This window comes from Trachemys scripta, chromosome 1 (assembly GCF_013100865.1).
Source record: "Trachemys scripta elegans isolate TJP31775 chromosome 1, CAS_Tse_1.0, whole genome shotgun sequence".
NCBI lineage: Eukaryota > Metazoa > Chordata > Testudines > Emydidae > Trachemys > Trachemys scripta.
This window is the reverse complement of record NC_048298.1, coordinates 289,279,401-289,292,236: the sequence shown is the minus strand read 5'-3', so window position 1 is coordinate 289,292,236 and position 12,836 is coordinate 289,279,401. Positions and strand designations below refer to the sequence as shown.

The following is a 12,836-nucleotide window of genomic DNA, read 5'->3' as shown; positions in this document are numbered from 1 at the left end:
TGTGACAAGCAGTGAAAAACTATACAGTTACCAATATGGAGAGCAGTGTTCTCAACCTGTACCCCTTTCTGGAGTTTGAAGCCCAAGCCTCACTGCCTGGGGCTGAATCATGTAACTTAGCTTCATGGGGCCCCGGGCAATTGCCCTGCTTGCCACCTCTTAATGCCGGCCCTGCACTTGCGACCCCCTAAACCCACCCTGTGACCCCACCCTGGGGGTTGCAACCCCCAGAAACACTGATCTAGATCAGCAGTTCTCAAACTGTGGATTGGGACCCCAAAGTGGGTCACAATCCTATTTTAATGGGGTTGCCAGAGCTGGCGTTAGACTTGCTGGGGCCCAGGGCCGAAGCCTGAGCCTCACCACCCAGGACTGAAGCTGAAACCTGGGTGGCGGGGTTCAGGTTACAGTTCTGCTGCCTGGGGCGGTGGGGCTTGGGCTTCGGGCCTCCCACCCAAGGTGGCAGCGCTTGGGCTTTGATCCCCCTGCCCAGGCTTTGACCATCCCTGGGGTGGTGGGGCTCAAGCTTCAGTCCCCACTCCTGGGGTCAGGTAGTAATTGTTGTCAGAAGTGGATCATGGGTGTAATGAAGTTTGAGAACTGATATAGATGAGTTGATGTACCCCCTGGAAGACCTCTGCATAACCAGAGGTACTGGTTGAGAATGACTGGCTTAGAGGACTGACAAGATGTGGTCTCAAGAGGGAGGGTGATTTTGTTTTGAATTTGGTGGGTGAGAATTTTACTTGAAAAGCTGACGGGAAACCTGTAGATGAAGAAAGAAACATTGATCTGACTGCCTGTAACCACATCTAAGGGAACATAGAATGTTTATTATAGCTGATCTGTGGTGTTTCAGTATTAAAACAAGGCAATGTACAAAACTATGCAAAATGCAGTCTTCTGTGCATATACACTTAATGGAGAACATGCCTTCCAGGTACTGAAATCCAAAGCAGTTCACCTGTTCTCTTAGGTGCTGCTGTATCGGGATAATTCGTAGTAATTTAGTACAGGTGACTTTCCACTGGAAAATGTTTAGGAATACATCTCGGTGTGACTGCTTTAAAAGGTGAACTTTAACACAGATTTCACCGCCTGGCTATATGACACAAGCAGGGATAGAAGACTGAAAAGATAAAGCACATTAAGGTGGAACCTAAAGAGTACCACTCTACCAAAAGCTGCATCTGAGACCCACCATCGAATGTTGCATGTAGCCACATAACTGGAAGGCTTCTGATCTTGAGTGTCGTCCTTTATCTTCTGAGGCGTGAGTCCTCTGTATGCATTTTTAATGTAGTTTAAGCCATTTGGAAATGGTGTCTTTATAGGCTTTCATGCTGCTGAGTCTGGGATTGAAACAGGATGAGACGCAAGCATTTTATCAACTGTTCTGTCCTTTTCAAGGGTATCATGAATCTTCTCCTGAGATCCAGTGTGCACAGCTGATTTTTTATTTTCATACTTGAAGTCAGTATTAAAAAAAATAGCTACTTTCTGGGATGAATTCTTCCTCTGTATTATTTTGTCCCTGTGGAATATGCAGTATAGCAGCTTGCTGGAGCATGCTATACAGCCCCAATCCTGCCAAGATAACAGGTCACTGATGGTTAAGAAGGTAATACCGGTGAGTGCCTGCAGCACTAAAATAAGGGTGGGATCTTCAAAAGTGTACCACATTGGCCTAACTGCTCCTATTGAACTGGAGGAATTGTACCATTCACTTCAATGGGAGCAGAGTTAGACCAACTCTAAGCACTTTTGAAAATCCCACTCAAATCCCATCAGACATCTCATTTTAGGTCTAATGCTTTCAACAGGTATGTGAATATGATCTGCCAAAGAGGCCCTCTGGGAACAAAGGACTGAATACTAATGAAATCTGCACTTTAAGTACTATGCACCAGTTCCGGTGATGATGAGATGAAAGAGCTAATGGGATGTGAATTGCTTTATATCTGCAACCTCTCTCTCTACCAAAAACTGAAAAAGGTTTCAAATAAAAATGTAAGCCTTCAAGGATGATTCCTTCCTGGCCAATAGGAGTGTTCTCTATTCCTGCCCAGCCTGTTTTCTTTATCTCTTCCTATTCAGAAGCATCATGGACTTTGTGTTCAACTTCTGAGAGAATGTTGAGAGAGTAGGTATTCCTCCTTGATGACAAATGCAATATGGCCTGGGATGTCAGATACGTCAGCTCTGACAACTTCTGATTCACGATCCAGTGGAGAACAATCAACACTATACTGTCTTGTTTGATCTTCTATACCACTCTGGACAGTCGTGGAATTGGACAGAAGGTATAATAGGGAATTGGGATGACCAGTCCAAGGACAGATCCACTGTTGCCACTTTCTGGAGATCCTCTCTCTGAAGAGGTTTTGCAACCTTTGCTGACTCTGAATACTATTTACTAAACGAAAAGGGACTATTTGTGTAAGTAAGTAACATTTGATTGAGTAAAGGGTGAAAAATCTGGCACTACAGTGGTATGCTGGTTTTCTGCAAAGGTGAAAAGTTATCTAGGATGTTATTAGTTTGAAAGCTCAAGGTGCAGACACCATTTCCTGAGATCTCTGGTCTCCACAGATCCTGAGTCAAACTGAAGACGCTTCACTGACTGCCTCTGTATGATCTAATGATGAGAGAAAGTCTCTTCATAGACGGGGATGATGCCAAAATCAGTCTCCCTCTTTAGCTTTCCATATTTTGTGCATTTGTTGAGTGCCTTGAGATTCAAAACATTTCTGATTTTTTCTAGATCTCTTTAGGCCCAGGATAAAGATGGAATATGTTTCAGAGAATCTCTCTTTAAAAGAGCATTGGTTTGGCTGGCCTTATCAAGAGGACACAGTCTGATGCTGCCTGCATTGTCAGTTTCTCAGGGTTCTTTGTTGTCCTTAGTTGTATGAAGCAAATGTAGGGATTCCTCCAACTAACATTTTAATAATTTTTAAAGACCTATTGATCTGAGAACTTTTCTATATGAAAAAGATATATGCCCACCAAATGGAGAGTATAACGCTTGCTCAAGAGCATATTTTATGCAGTTCAATTTGTGAACTTCAAAGGTGGGTGTTTCAGGTCCTCATCGTCTGAAGGTTCTGTTTCCAAATGGAGCTCTGGATGTTCCTTTAAACCTGTTGTAACTAAAAGCCTAAAAGGAGGGGCAACTTCGTTAAGTGTGTGTATGCCTACTTCCTTGAAATGGTGAATGAGTAGCATAAAGTTATGTGCTTGGCAGCTGCATTACTGAAAATTCCTCTGAAGATCTCTCTCTTGGAAGTGAGCTGAGGCTACCAAGAGCATGGGTTGGTGCTTAGTTTTGCATGAGCACTATCTTTCTGCTACACTGATAACTACCGTGGACCTTTATTGAGAATGATGATGATATCCATGGTAGCATGAAGAAAGATGATATCAAGATCTTGTTCAACAGTGCTTGTGCTCAAAGGTCCCTTGTGGAGTGGAGTTTCTTAAGTATTTTGTCAAGGTTGGCTTTGTTGAAGTGAATTGTTGAGATGGATCCTCAGGCTGCTTTCTATCTAAGTTTATAATTTCAGCATCCAGCAGCCTTTTACTTTCCACCCAATTCTGGGAAGGCGAATCCCCCTCTTTTGGGATGACAGATTTCTTTGTCTCAGCTGCCACTGCAGCCTGATTTTTTAGATATTTGTACCATCTGTTGGTAGCTTGGCTGTTAGTTGTAAAGTTTCATGATCTGCCTGTTTTGACATCTGCCCTTGGAAAGTTGGCCCAATGCTGAGTTGAGTAAATCCCTTATGGCTATGTTGATTGTGAATTTAGAATGTCTTTTGTTAGTGGATCAGAAACATTTATATATCAGCAACGGATGGTTCTGGCTTGGTCTTTTAATGGGGTTGTTTCCAAACTCAGTGCCAGTAGGTCTCCTTGACCTTTGAGAGATGGAATTTCCAGGGTTCTCACTCGGGTTTTTTGGCCATCTTGTATTTCTTTGGTTGCAAGGCGCTTCAGTCACAAGATTTGTATAATTCAGTGTAATCTTTTGCTTCCCATTCTCTTTAGCATGACCCCAGCTTTCTTTTTTTTTAAATTATTTTCAGAAGGGTATTAAGGGATGATTCCAACTCGTCTTCAAATATCCAGCAGAGAACCTCAATGGGCATGCCTGAGAGAAGGGGATCAACAAGAAACTGAATATGGGCAAAATTCAGCTAGTTAAGGGAGGACTGAGTTTCTCTTAGGCAAGGGAGCCTCCTCCCCCCAACTTTCCCTTGGAAGGTATTTCTGTGATTAGTGGAGTACCACTACAGTAGCTCTGTGTCTCTCTGACGTGATAGCACTGCTGGGCAGTGGGTTTTTGTGTTTTGGTGGGTTTCTTGCTGCTTCTGGTCTCTCAAGGGGCCCAGCCATTTCCTAAACTTCTGCTCTTCATTTAGCTCATTCAGTTCCCAGTCCAACTGAGAAATCTGTGAGCAGAAGAGACATCATGGTCCTGTAGAAGAAGAGGGCCCCAGACTGCAGATTGTCTCCATACTTTCTGCAAACATTTGCTCCAATACTCCAGCTAGAAGACATGCAAGTCTGTACTGGGAAGGAAGGGGGGACAGAAGATGAATCAAAGTAGAGCTATTGTTGGTGAAATTCCAAGATAGAATTTAGCAGATGGAAAGATGTTTTGAGCTCCAATCTCTACAATGGATCCAGACACTTGAAGGAACATAGATGGGGGTGGGCTCTCAAATGAAAGGGTCTCCCTGCCTGCACTGACCAATGAAAGGGGATCCAGACCACATGTAGGGATCACTGGACACATCCTATGTAAATTGTAGTAATTTTTAGGGGAGTGGGGGGTAGGAGTGGCAGCTTTCCTTACACAAAAATGATGTCATGGAAGGTGTTAGGGGTTTTTTGTGTGTGTTGTGGGGCGGTAGTAGGGAGCAGTCGTACTCAAGAATTTCCCCCAAATCTGCCTTCATACTAAAACCTTTTCCATCCTAGGGTGTTAACTGCAGTTGCCTCTGAGACAGCATTGCTACTGGACCATCAGGCAGCTGGAAACACTTGTTCACCAGAGCACCTCTGATGGATTGTACTTCGGTTTTTGTACGTGTATTTTATTTTTATTTTTGTGTATTATAGCATTTATCGGCAAAACCAAGAGTTCCAAAAGAAACCAGCACAGCAACACTTATTTACCAGACTTTACAAAAACTGCTTAAGCACTACAAACACCACTGTTTAACATTCACTGTACCAAGCAGTTTATTTCTGGAACTAACTTAGAAAGATTAGATCAGTTACCAAATCAATTTAAATGCAACTCTTTTGAGGTTAAGTGCAATTTTTATAACCGGTAAACCATGCTTACAGTTAAATAATTTAAGAGAGGCCAAACATCCGTTTTCACATTCAGTATTAAAGCTTTCAGTTCAATACTCTTTTATAGGTCAGACTCACACAAGTTGTCACAAACAACATCGGACGGTCTGAAAAGAAAGTTAGCACTAATTCGTCTGTAACACAGTTATGTCTTGCCCTCAAGCATCACCAAATCCCCCAGATATCTACCATGAGAGTTCTGTTGTGTGTCCAGGGCAGTATATGGTATGATTCCTCCCTATCCTCTTCAAAAATGTGCAATACAACTCCATATAATAGATCCCAACTACAGACTGAGCACATACTATACATCTCTTAAGATCCCCTTTCTATCCAAAAGCAAATGATAAATTTACTACAGCAAAGCTTTTGCATATTACTTAGAACTGTATTAAGGGCAGTATTTATTTCGAAAGCTTCAGTCTAAGAATGCCAATGTTTAAGAAAAATTTGTCATGTTCATACACTATCTACAGGAAATGTCTATCTTACATGACATCTAGGTCAGTTAGCACATCTGAAATGGTGGCCCAGTATTTCCATTTTAAACTACATTTTCAAGATCAGATGGAAACACTGTAAGACTGAGTAACGTAATAAATGTACCCAGTAATTCCTGCTGTTACTTAAATTATGTAGATGTTTAGCAAGGCTTTAATTTGGAGACGTTGGCATGCAGGGAAACAAACTTTTTATTACCAAGACTGTCATTTCTACTCATTTACTACAGTAGACCATACTTACTCATTTCTGCAAGCTTTTGCTGGAATTTGGACTCTCCAGGTAGGTGTTTGCTGTGGACAGAAAACATTTCATTGAAGCAATTAGTATGTTCTTTTTATTTTTGTCTAAATAAAGCAAGTTACTAACTGTGGTTAGTTCACATCAGCACCGTCACCACCTCTTTCTGGTTTCTTGTAAAAAATGCAAACCCAGCCCTAGTATTTTTTTCTGCATACTAAAGCTGATTCAAGAGTTATTAGCTTTCTGATATTCAGTTTTATCTTCAAGTTTGCTAAGTTTGACCAAAGCCACTTGAGACAGTAGTTTAATATCCAATTCTGGTCTAGCACCCAGTACTGTACTTGCTGGAGAGACTCAGCAGGAGAGACTCTTGCTCCTGACACTAGAGAGGTTCAGATTCAAGAAGCACTGGGCTAAAATCTATCACTAAAGATTTTATATTACTCCATATATTAGGTAAAGAGAGGTAATATCTTTTATTGGACCAACTTCTGTTAGTGAGAGAGACAAGCTTTCAAGCTTACGCAGAGCTCTTCTTCCGGTCTGAGAAACAAAACAGTGGAAAATACTGAATTTTGACAACACGGCTACAACAACACTGCATACATACATTAGCTAAGACATAGTACCTCTGTATGATGATAGCTTGTTTCCTTTGTTATTATTTTGCTAAACCTTATCTTATAGGCCTCCAGAAATAAAAGTACATGAAGCTTCATGACAAGTTAAGAACTATATCCTACCTTCCATCTGCCTCATCCTGTCCTTCTATATCAAAGCGAAGTCTCTTCAGAGGTTTAGGGGCAGTGCTTACTTCAGCACTGCGTTTCAGCTGACGATCACTGCTACCCACCATTTGGTTTATTTTTTGAAACTTCTCAGAAGTCTGGGATTACAAGAAGATCATAAAAAACATTCCCAGTTAACTATGTACATCTTCCAGACTACTAGCCAAAAATCAATTTTTCAGAGTTCTAGATATCTGCTGTCTTTTAAGAGCTCTTTAAAACTTTCCCAAACTACCCTAATATAACATGGAAGATTTTTTTATAAATTCAGGCTATTTCAGAGATGCTAGCAAGTGCTCCAGCAATCTTTGTGTTTACAAATTCCACAACACACTCAACTAAAGCAGTGACACCGACCAGTTCTACAAAACAGAAAACTGCACATTCCTTCCAAATGTTTTTTTTTATATATACAAGATTTGACATTCAAAAACTTACGCTCACCCCAAATGATTCACCAATTGACACCAGGATTCTGTCAAGACAAACAAGAAAACAACCTTTAAAGATAAAGCCTTATTTATCAGTGAAAAGACAGAAACACTCACAAACTTGCACAATTTGGCATGAAGACTAGTGAAGAGAACATATGCTTTCTAAGACATTGGCATATTAAACTAAAGAAATCGCTCCCTTATCTCTTAGCATAAAAATATACTAAGCATTCAATGATGGCAAAACATTCACCACAACCTTAACAATTTCTTCTTAAATGTTTACAATTCTAGACAGAACGAGGAAGTGCTGAACCACCAAATTAGAATCACCTTGAAGTGAACGTGGAAGAGAAATTGTGGAATTGGAGAGAATTAGAGGCCCGCTTAGTCCATCCCATGTTTTTTGACAGGAACACCCCCTTCTCAGTAGGTGGGTAGCCCAGACATGCCCTTCCTTTGATCATTACCTTTAGATGTTTGCTAACCAAAATCATAGCAGGAGTTTAACCTAAAATATACAATGATATTTGTAACTTTTTAATGTCCATGCCCATGCAATCCTTGGCTCTGTGCTGAGCCTGCCCAGGAGGGGGCCTGTTGTGATGGTGTTCACTAGGCACTAGACTAAGACAACAAACTTATTTTGCAGAGGCCAAACAGCCAGAGTGTGGCAACGAATGATGTTCAATTGCTACCATCCTTGGCTGAATCAAAAACTAGTAGCATAAAGCTAGACTGCTGACCCATTACGAGTCCTCTGAGCCATCAGTGCACATGCTGGTTGCACTCAAGTAGTTCACATTTTACATGAATATGATATACATAGACAGTGAAAATATATATCAAATCAAATGAGGCACATCTAAGAAGCGATGTTTCTATTTCATACCAAATCCATCTTCCAGTGGCTTGGTTACAAACTAAAAGGCCTCATTCTAAGAAAAGGTTGCAAATAGGGCTCAGACTTTGGACCAAAAGAAAGAGCTATAGCCATTGATATCTAACAAAATCACAATGTATAATTTCCTAACTTGCTTGAATTAAATACTTATTTGTTACTGTCACCTGCTCAGAAAATTGTTTATTACCAACCTGGATCTTGGAGTCATCTTTGTGGGTGACAACATCCCTTCAGAGAATTTGTATGGACTCTTCAAGGGTGAGATGTAGATGTTACTTCCAGCAGGGACACGTAGGGGAGAATTAGAAAACTTGTAAGGACTTCGAGGAATGTGGGGGATGGGTGACAAGGTGGGAGGCTATGACAAAAGAGTCAGTAGGATATTTAATCGTTACAATATAATATTTGAGGTCAGTTAACTGATTAACTTTCAGCACAACAAATATATAGGAGATCAACAACTCACCCTGTTGGAGGCATACTGCAAAATGTTAGTTTTCAGTTTCTGCATAAACACTAAGTTGTAGAAGACGATAATGGAGTCATATTGTCCTTCCCTGATCAGCACTCGTTTGAAAGTCTACAACGGGTTAAAAATTATATATTAAAAATAATCTTAAATTTGAATTTCAGTCCAGTTCCCACAGCATGCACCATTTATTTAAATCAGCACGGGCTAATATTTAAGGGTGTTTGTGTCTTGTGTGCTAGCTGACAAGCACTGCTGCTTAGGGCTTTTCTACACTCAGTTTTTGCAGATTTAAGTAAAATCCGTAGAAAAACTGACTTAGTTACCTTGGACCCCCAATCAGACTCAGTTATACCAATATTAATCTGTTTGTATCAGAAGAACTGCATTCACAGTCACGAGCTGCACCAATTTAATGGAATTGGTTTTTCTACCAATTTAGTTACATCAGTGCAAACACTTAGGCTTTGTCTTCACTTGGAGCAAGGGGTGCGATTCCCAGCTCACGAACACATACTCACACTAGCTCTCGTCAAGTTAGCATGCTAAAAATAGCAGTGTAACCATGGTAGCACAGGCAGCGGCGAGCAGTGGTGCCACAGGATAGCCACCCTGAGTACATACCCACAGGTTTGTACTCAGGATGGCTAGCCCATACTGCGGCTTGCCGCTGCCTGTGCTACTGTGGTGACACTACTATTTTTAGCATACTATCTCAATGAGAGGTAGTGTGAGAACGTGTATGTGAGCTGTGAATCACACTTCTAGCTCCAAGTACCCTCAGCGCAGACTAGTCCGTAAAGGCAAAGGGAATTTCTTTATGTCTGATGCTGGAACCATGAAACCCAAGTATGAGAATCTTCTCTGTATGGTATCGTTAAAGAATTTTCATTTGTATTTTAAAATATGAAGAAGTTTTTTTTAAGACAATCAGGTTTTTTAAATAAATTTACAGTGAAACCCGTGTGATAGCCCACTTGGCCACAGCAACCACCCAAAGGTAACCCTTAGCATGTTGCAGCCCCAATTCAGCAAAACACATAAGCATGTGCTTACATATCACTTGCTATAATTCTGACTGAAATCAATGGGACTTAAGCACATGCATAAATTATTAGAATAATCAGAACTTAAATAATCATCTTTCCAACCTCACCAACTGGCTCCCACCTACATCAACACCCTATTCTAAAAGGCCAATTTATCTGCTCTTAACATCAGTGTTCATAGGGCCACATGCTGCATAAACACAGTTCATGAACAGGAAACAGTACGCCTTGCATAGTTCTGTGCATTCTTTTAAGTTTTCCACTGAAACATCCAGCAGTTTAATATAACAAACCTTACATTTTTATTTCACTTACATCTAAGGCAATTAGTGGACAACTGCCTTGGCTATAAGTGACTTTTCATAAAAAAATCTTTAAATATTTATATCTTAAACTCTTTGAACCAATGAAATAATCTTTTCTATCAGATAAGTCTGATTTAATGTATTGGATTCCCTTTAGTTGTTGAAATAAGGTTCTCAATCACATTTTAGTGGAAGACCCACCTCCCCTAAAACACCCCTTTGTTGGTTACTCAAGTAGTCATTTAGACAGGTTTAACCATACTGTTGTTCTGTTAAAGAAGACACAGACACATTCTGAGCAATACTGCTTATTTGGGGCTAAATGCTGCTCTGTTTGTTCACAGCAGTAGTCCCATGGACCTCGATGGAATTATTTCCAGAAATAAGAAGAGCAAGATGTGGCCACTAAACAGAACAGAGTACGTACAGAAAACAAAGATTTTAAAACTGAAAATATTGCAAAAATAGTTCACTCTTTTGTAACAAAAAATATAACAATCACCATACTTGGATTTGTGCTATCAAATGACAGCTGAGAGCATCAGCTAATTTAGGCAAACATTGGCTCTTTGAGATGCAATGTAATCTAGTGGCTAGAGCACAGGAGAAGGCTGCAGGATCCCCTGAGTTCTAATCACAGTTTCACCACTGACTGTTAATGTGGACAAGCCACTTCACCTGTTTGTTTCAACGCTTTGAAGATGGAAAGCACCGCATAAGTACTTATGATTACAGACTAAAACTACAGTAAAGGACTGTCAAGATTGAATTCAAAAGGTAGGAAATGCTAGAATTAAGTTTGCCCATGCATCCTTATTTAGACCCTCGTTTGCATGTGTATTATGAACAGAGGACCAGATTTACAAATACATTTAGTATCTAAAGTTACATATAGACACCTAATGGGATTTTCAAAAGCACTTCAACATGCTAGGCACTAATCTTCCAATGGGAGTTTAGTGCCTGCCTTACCTGCTTGGGTACTTTTGAAAATTCTGCCAGGTGTCTATTTGCCTTTATAGGCACCTAAATAAATATCTTTGTAAATCTGACCACTGGTCTTTAATTTACATAATCACACACTATTTTTTTCACAGGATGAGTATCTTTAATAAAAACTATGGCTTGCTTCTTTGAGGAGAGTTATCAAAATAAATGTGTTTGCCACATACTTTTGTGTGACCTTGGTAAGTCATTTAACCTCTGAGTGTCAGTTCCCTTGTAGGTAGAATGAAGATGACACACTGGACTTGGAGATCCTTGGAGGGATGTGCGCAACGTTATAACGAATGTTTATGGATGACTCTTCTTCAGTTATCCCTCGATGCGAGGATGATGTCTGCCAAGGGAGTTCATTGGTGGGTTTTTAAGTGGCTGAGGAGCCCAATTCGTGCCCTGCAGATTTTCCCACAGAAGTGACCAGTGTAATCTTGGAGACGACCGTTGTTGGCTGGACTGTTGTGCCCTTTTCCCCCCTCCTTTGTCACTTCTCTATCTCATGAGCATGTCTGTTCTCCTCAAAGTGAGCAGTGGTGCCTCTGTGTTCTGTTCTGTGTCGAGTCCTCCCAGTTTGTTGGGTTGATGCCACCCTTCTTAAGGTGTACTTTCAGTATGTCTTTGAAACGCTTCCACTGCCCTCTGCGAGCCCTTCTTCCCTGACTTAACCGAGAGAAGAATACTTGCTTCAGGGGGTGAGTGTCAGACCTATGTTCACAGTGGCCAGCCCAGTGGAGTTGGTGTTTCATGACCTGCCCTTCTATACTGCTGATGCTGACTGCAGAGAGAATGCTAATGTTAGTGCATCGGTCTTCCCAGCTGATCCTGGAAATCCTCGTGAGGCAGCGCTGTTGGAAACATTCCAGCCACTTAAGATGTCATCTATAGGTTACCCAGGTCTCACACACATAGAGAAGAGTGGGGATGACAACTGCTTTGTAAACCAAGATCTTGGTGCCTGTTTAGAGATCCCTATAATTGAAGACTCATTTGAGTAGTCTTCCAAAGGATGTGCTGGCACAGCAGATTATGTATACAATTTCTGTGTCAATGCTGGCTATTTGGGAGATGTGGCTGCCAAGGTATGGAAAATGGTCCACATTTTCCAGGGGTTCTCTGCGGATGGTGATTTGTGTAGTACGAAGAGTAGTTTGTGCAGGTGAGGGCTGGTAGAGTACCTTGGTTTTCCCAACATTGAGAGAGAGAGATCCAGATAGGCATCTGCAAAAAGATTTAAGGTACTTTGCAGGTCGGCCTCTGTGTGTGTGAGAATGACACAGTTATCTGCATACTGAAGGTCAGTGATGCTGATTCTCGTGATCTTAGAGTTTGTTTGGAGGCATTGGAGATTATCATAGATTTATCATAGAATATCAGGGTTGGAAGGGACCTCAGGAGGTCATCTAGTCCAACCCCCTGCTCAAAGCAAGACCAATCCCCAGACAGATTTTTGCCCTAAATTACTCTCTCAAGGATTGAACTCATAACCCTGGGTTTAGCAGGCCAATGCTCAAACCACTGAGCTAGGAGTTGACCATCCATATGATACTCAATCCCGATTCCACCAGGAAGGCAGTCACGGATGAGAATCAGGATCACAGCAAGGTAAATGGAGAAGAGTGTTGGAGCAATGACACAGCCCTGCTTGACACCAGTGCGAATGATGAATGGTTCAGTCTCTGAGCCGTTGCACAGAATGGTGGCAGTCATCCCATCATGGAGTAGTCTGATGATGGAAATGAATTTCTGTGGACAGCCAAATCTACACAGCATCTTCCAT

The 12,836-nt window shown here is 41.2% G+C and overlaps 1 protein-coding gene across 2 annotated transcripts in view; it reads right to left on the bottom strand.

Annotated features, from left to right (window-relative positions):
* RB1 (RB transcriptional corepressor 1) overlaps positions 1 to 12,836 on the bottom strand; it is a 161,165-nt gene that overhangs the window by 2,676 nt on the left and 145,653 nt on the right. Inside the window, exons 22-26 of one of the 2 annotated variants that reach the window (XM_034758495.1) lie at positions 8,704 to 8,817; positions 8,429 to 8,595; positions 7,338 to 7,374; positions 6,855 to 6,997; positions 6,112 to 6,161 (exon numbers count right to left, since the gene is read on the bottom strand). In XM_034758495.1, the coding sequence (XP_034614386.1) occupies positions 6,112 to 6,161; positions 6,855 to 6,997; positions 7,338 to 7,374; positions 8,429 to 8,595; positions 8,704 to 8,817 (511 nt within the window). The remainder of the gene's footprint in view (positions 1 to 6,111; positions 6,162 to 6,854; positions 6,998 to 7,337; positions 7,375 to 8,428; positions 8,596 to 8,703; positions 8,818 to 12,836) is intronic. The other variant, XM_034758496.1, reaches the window with a different exon arrangement.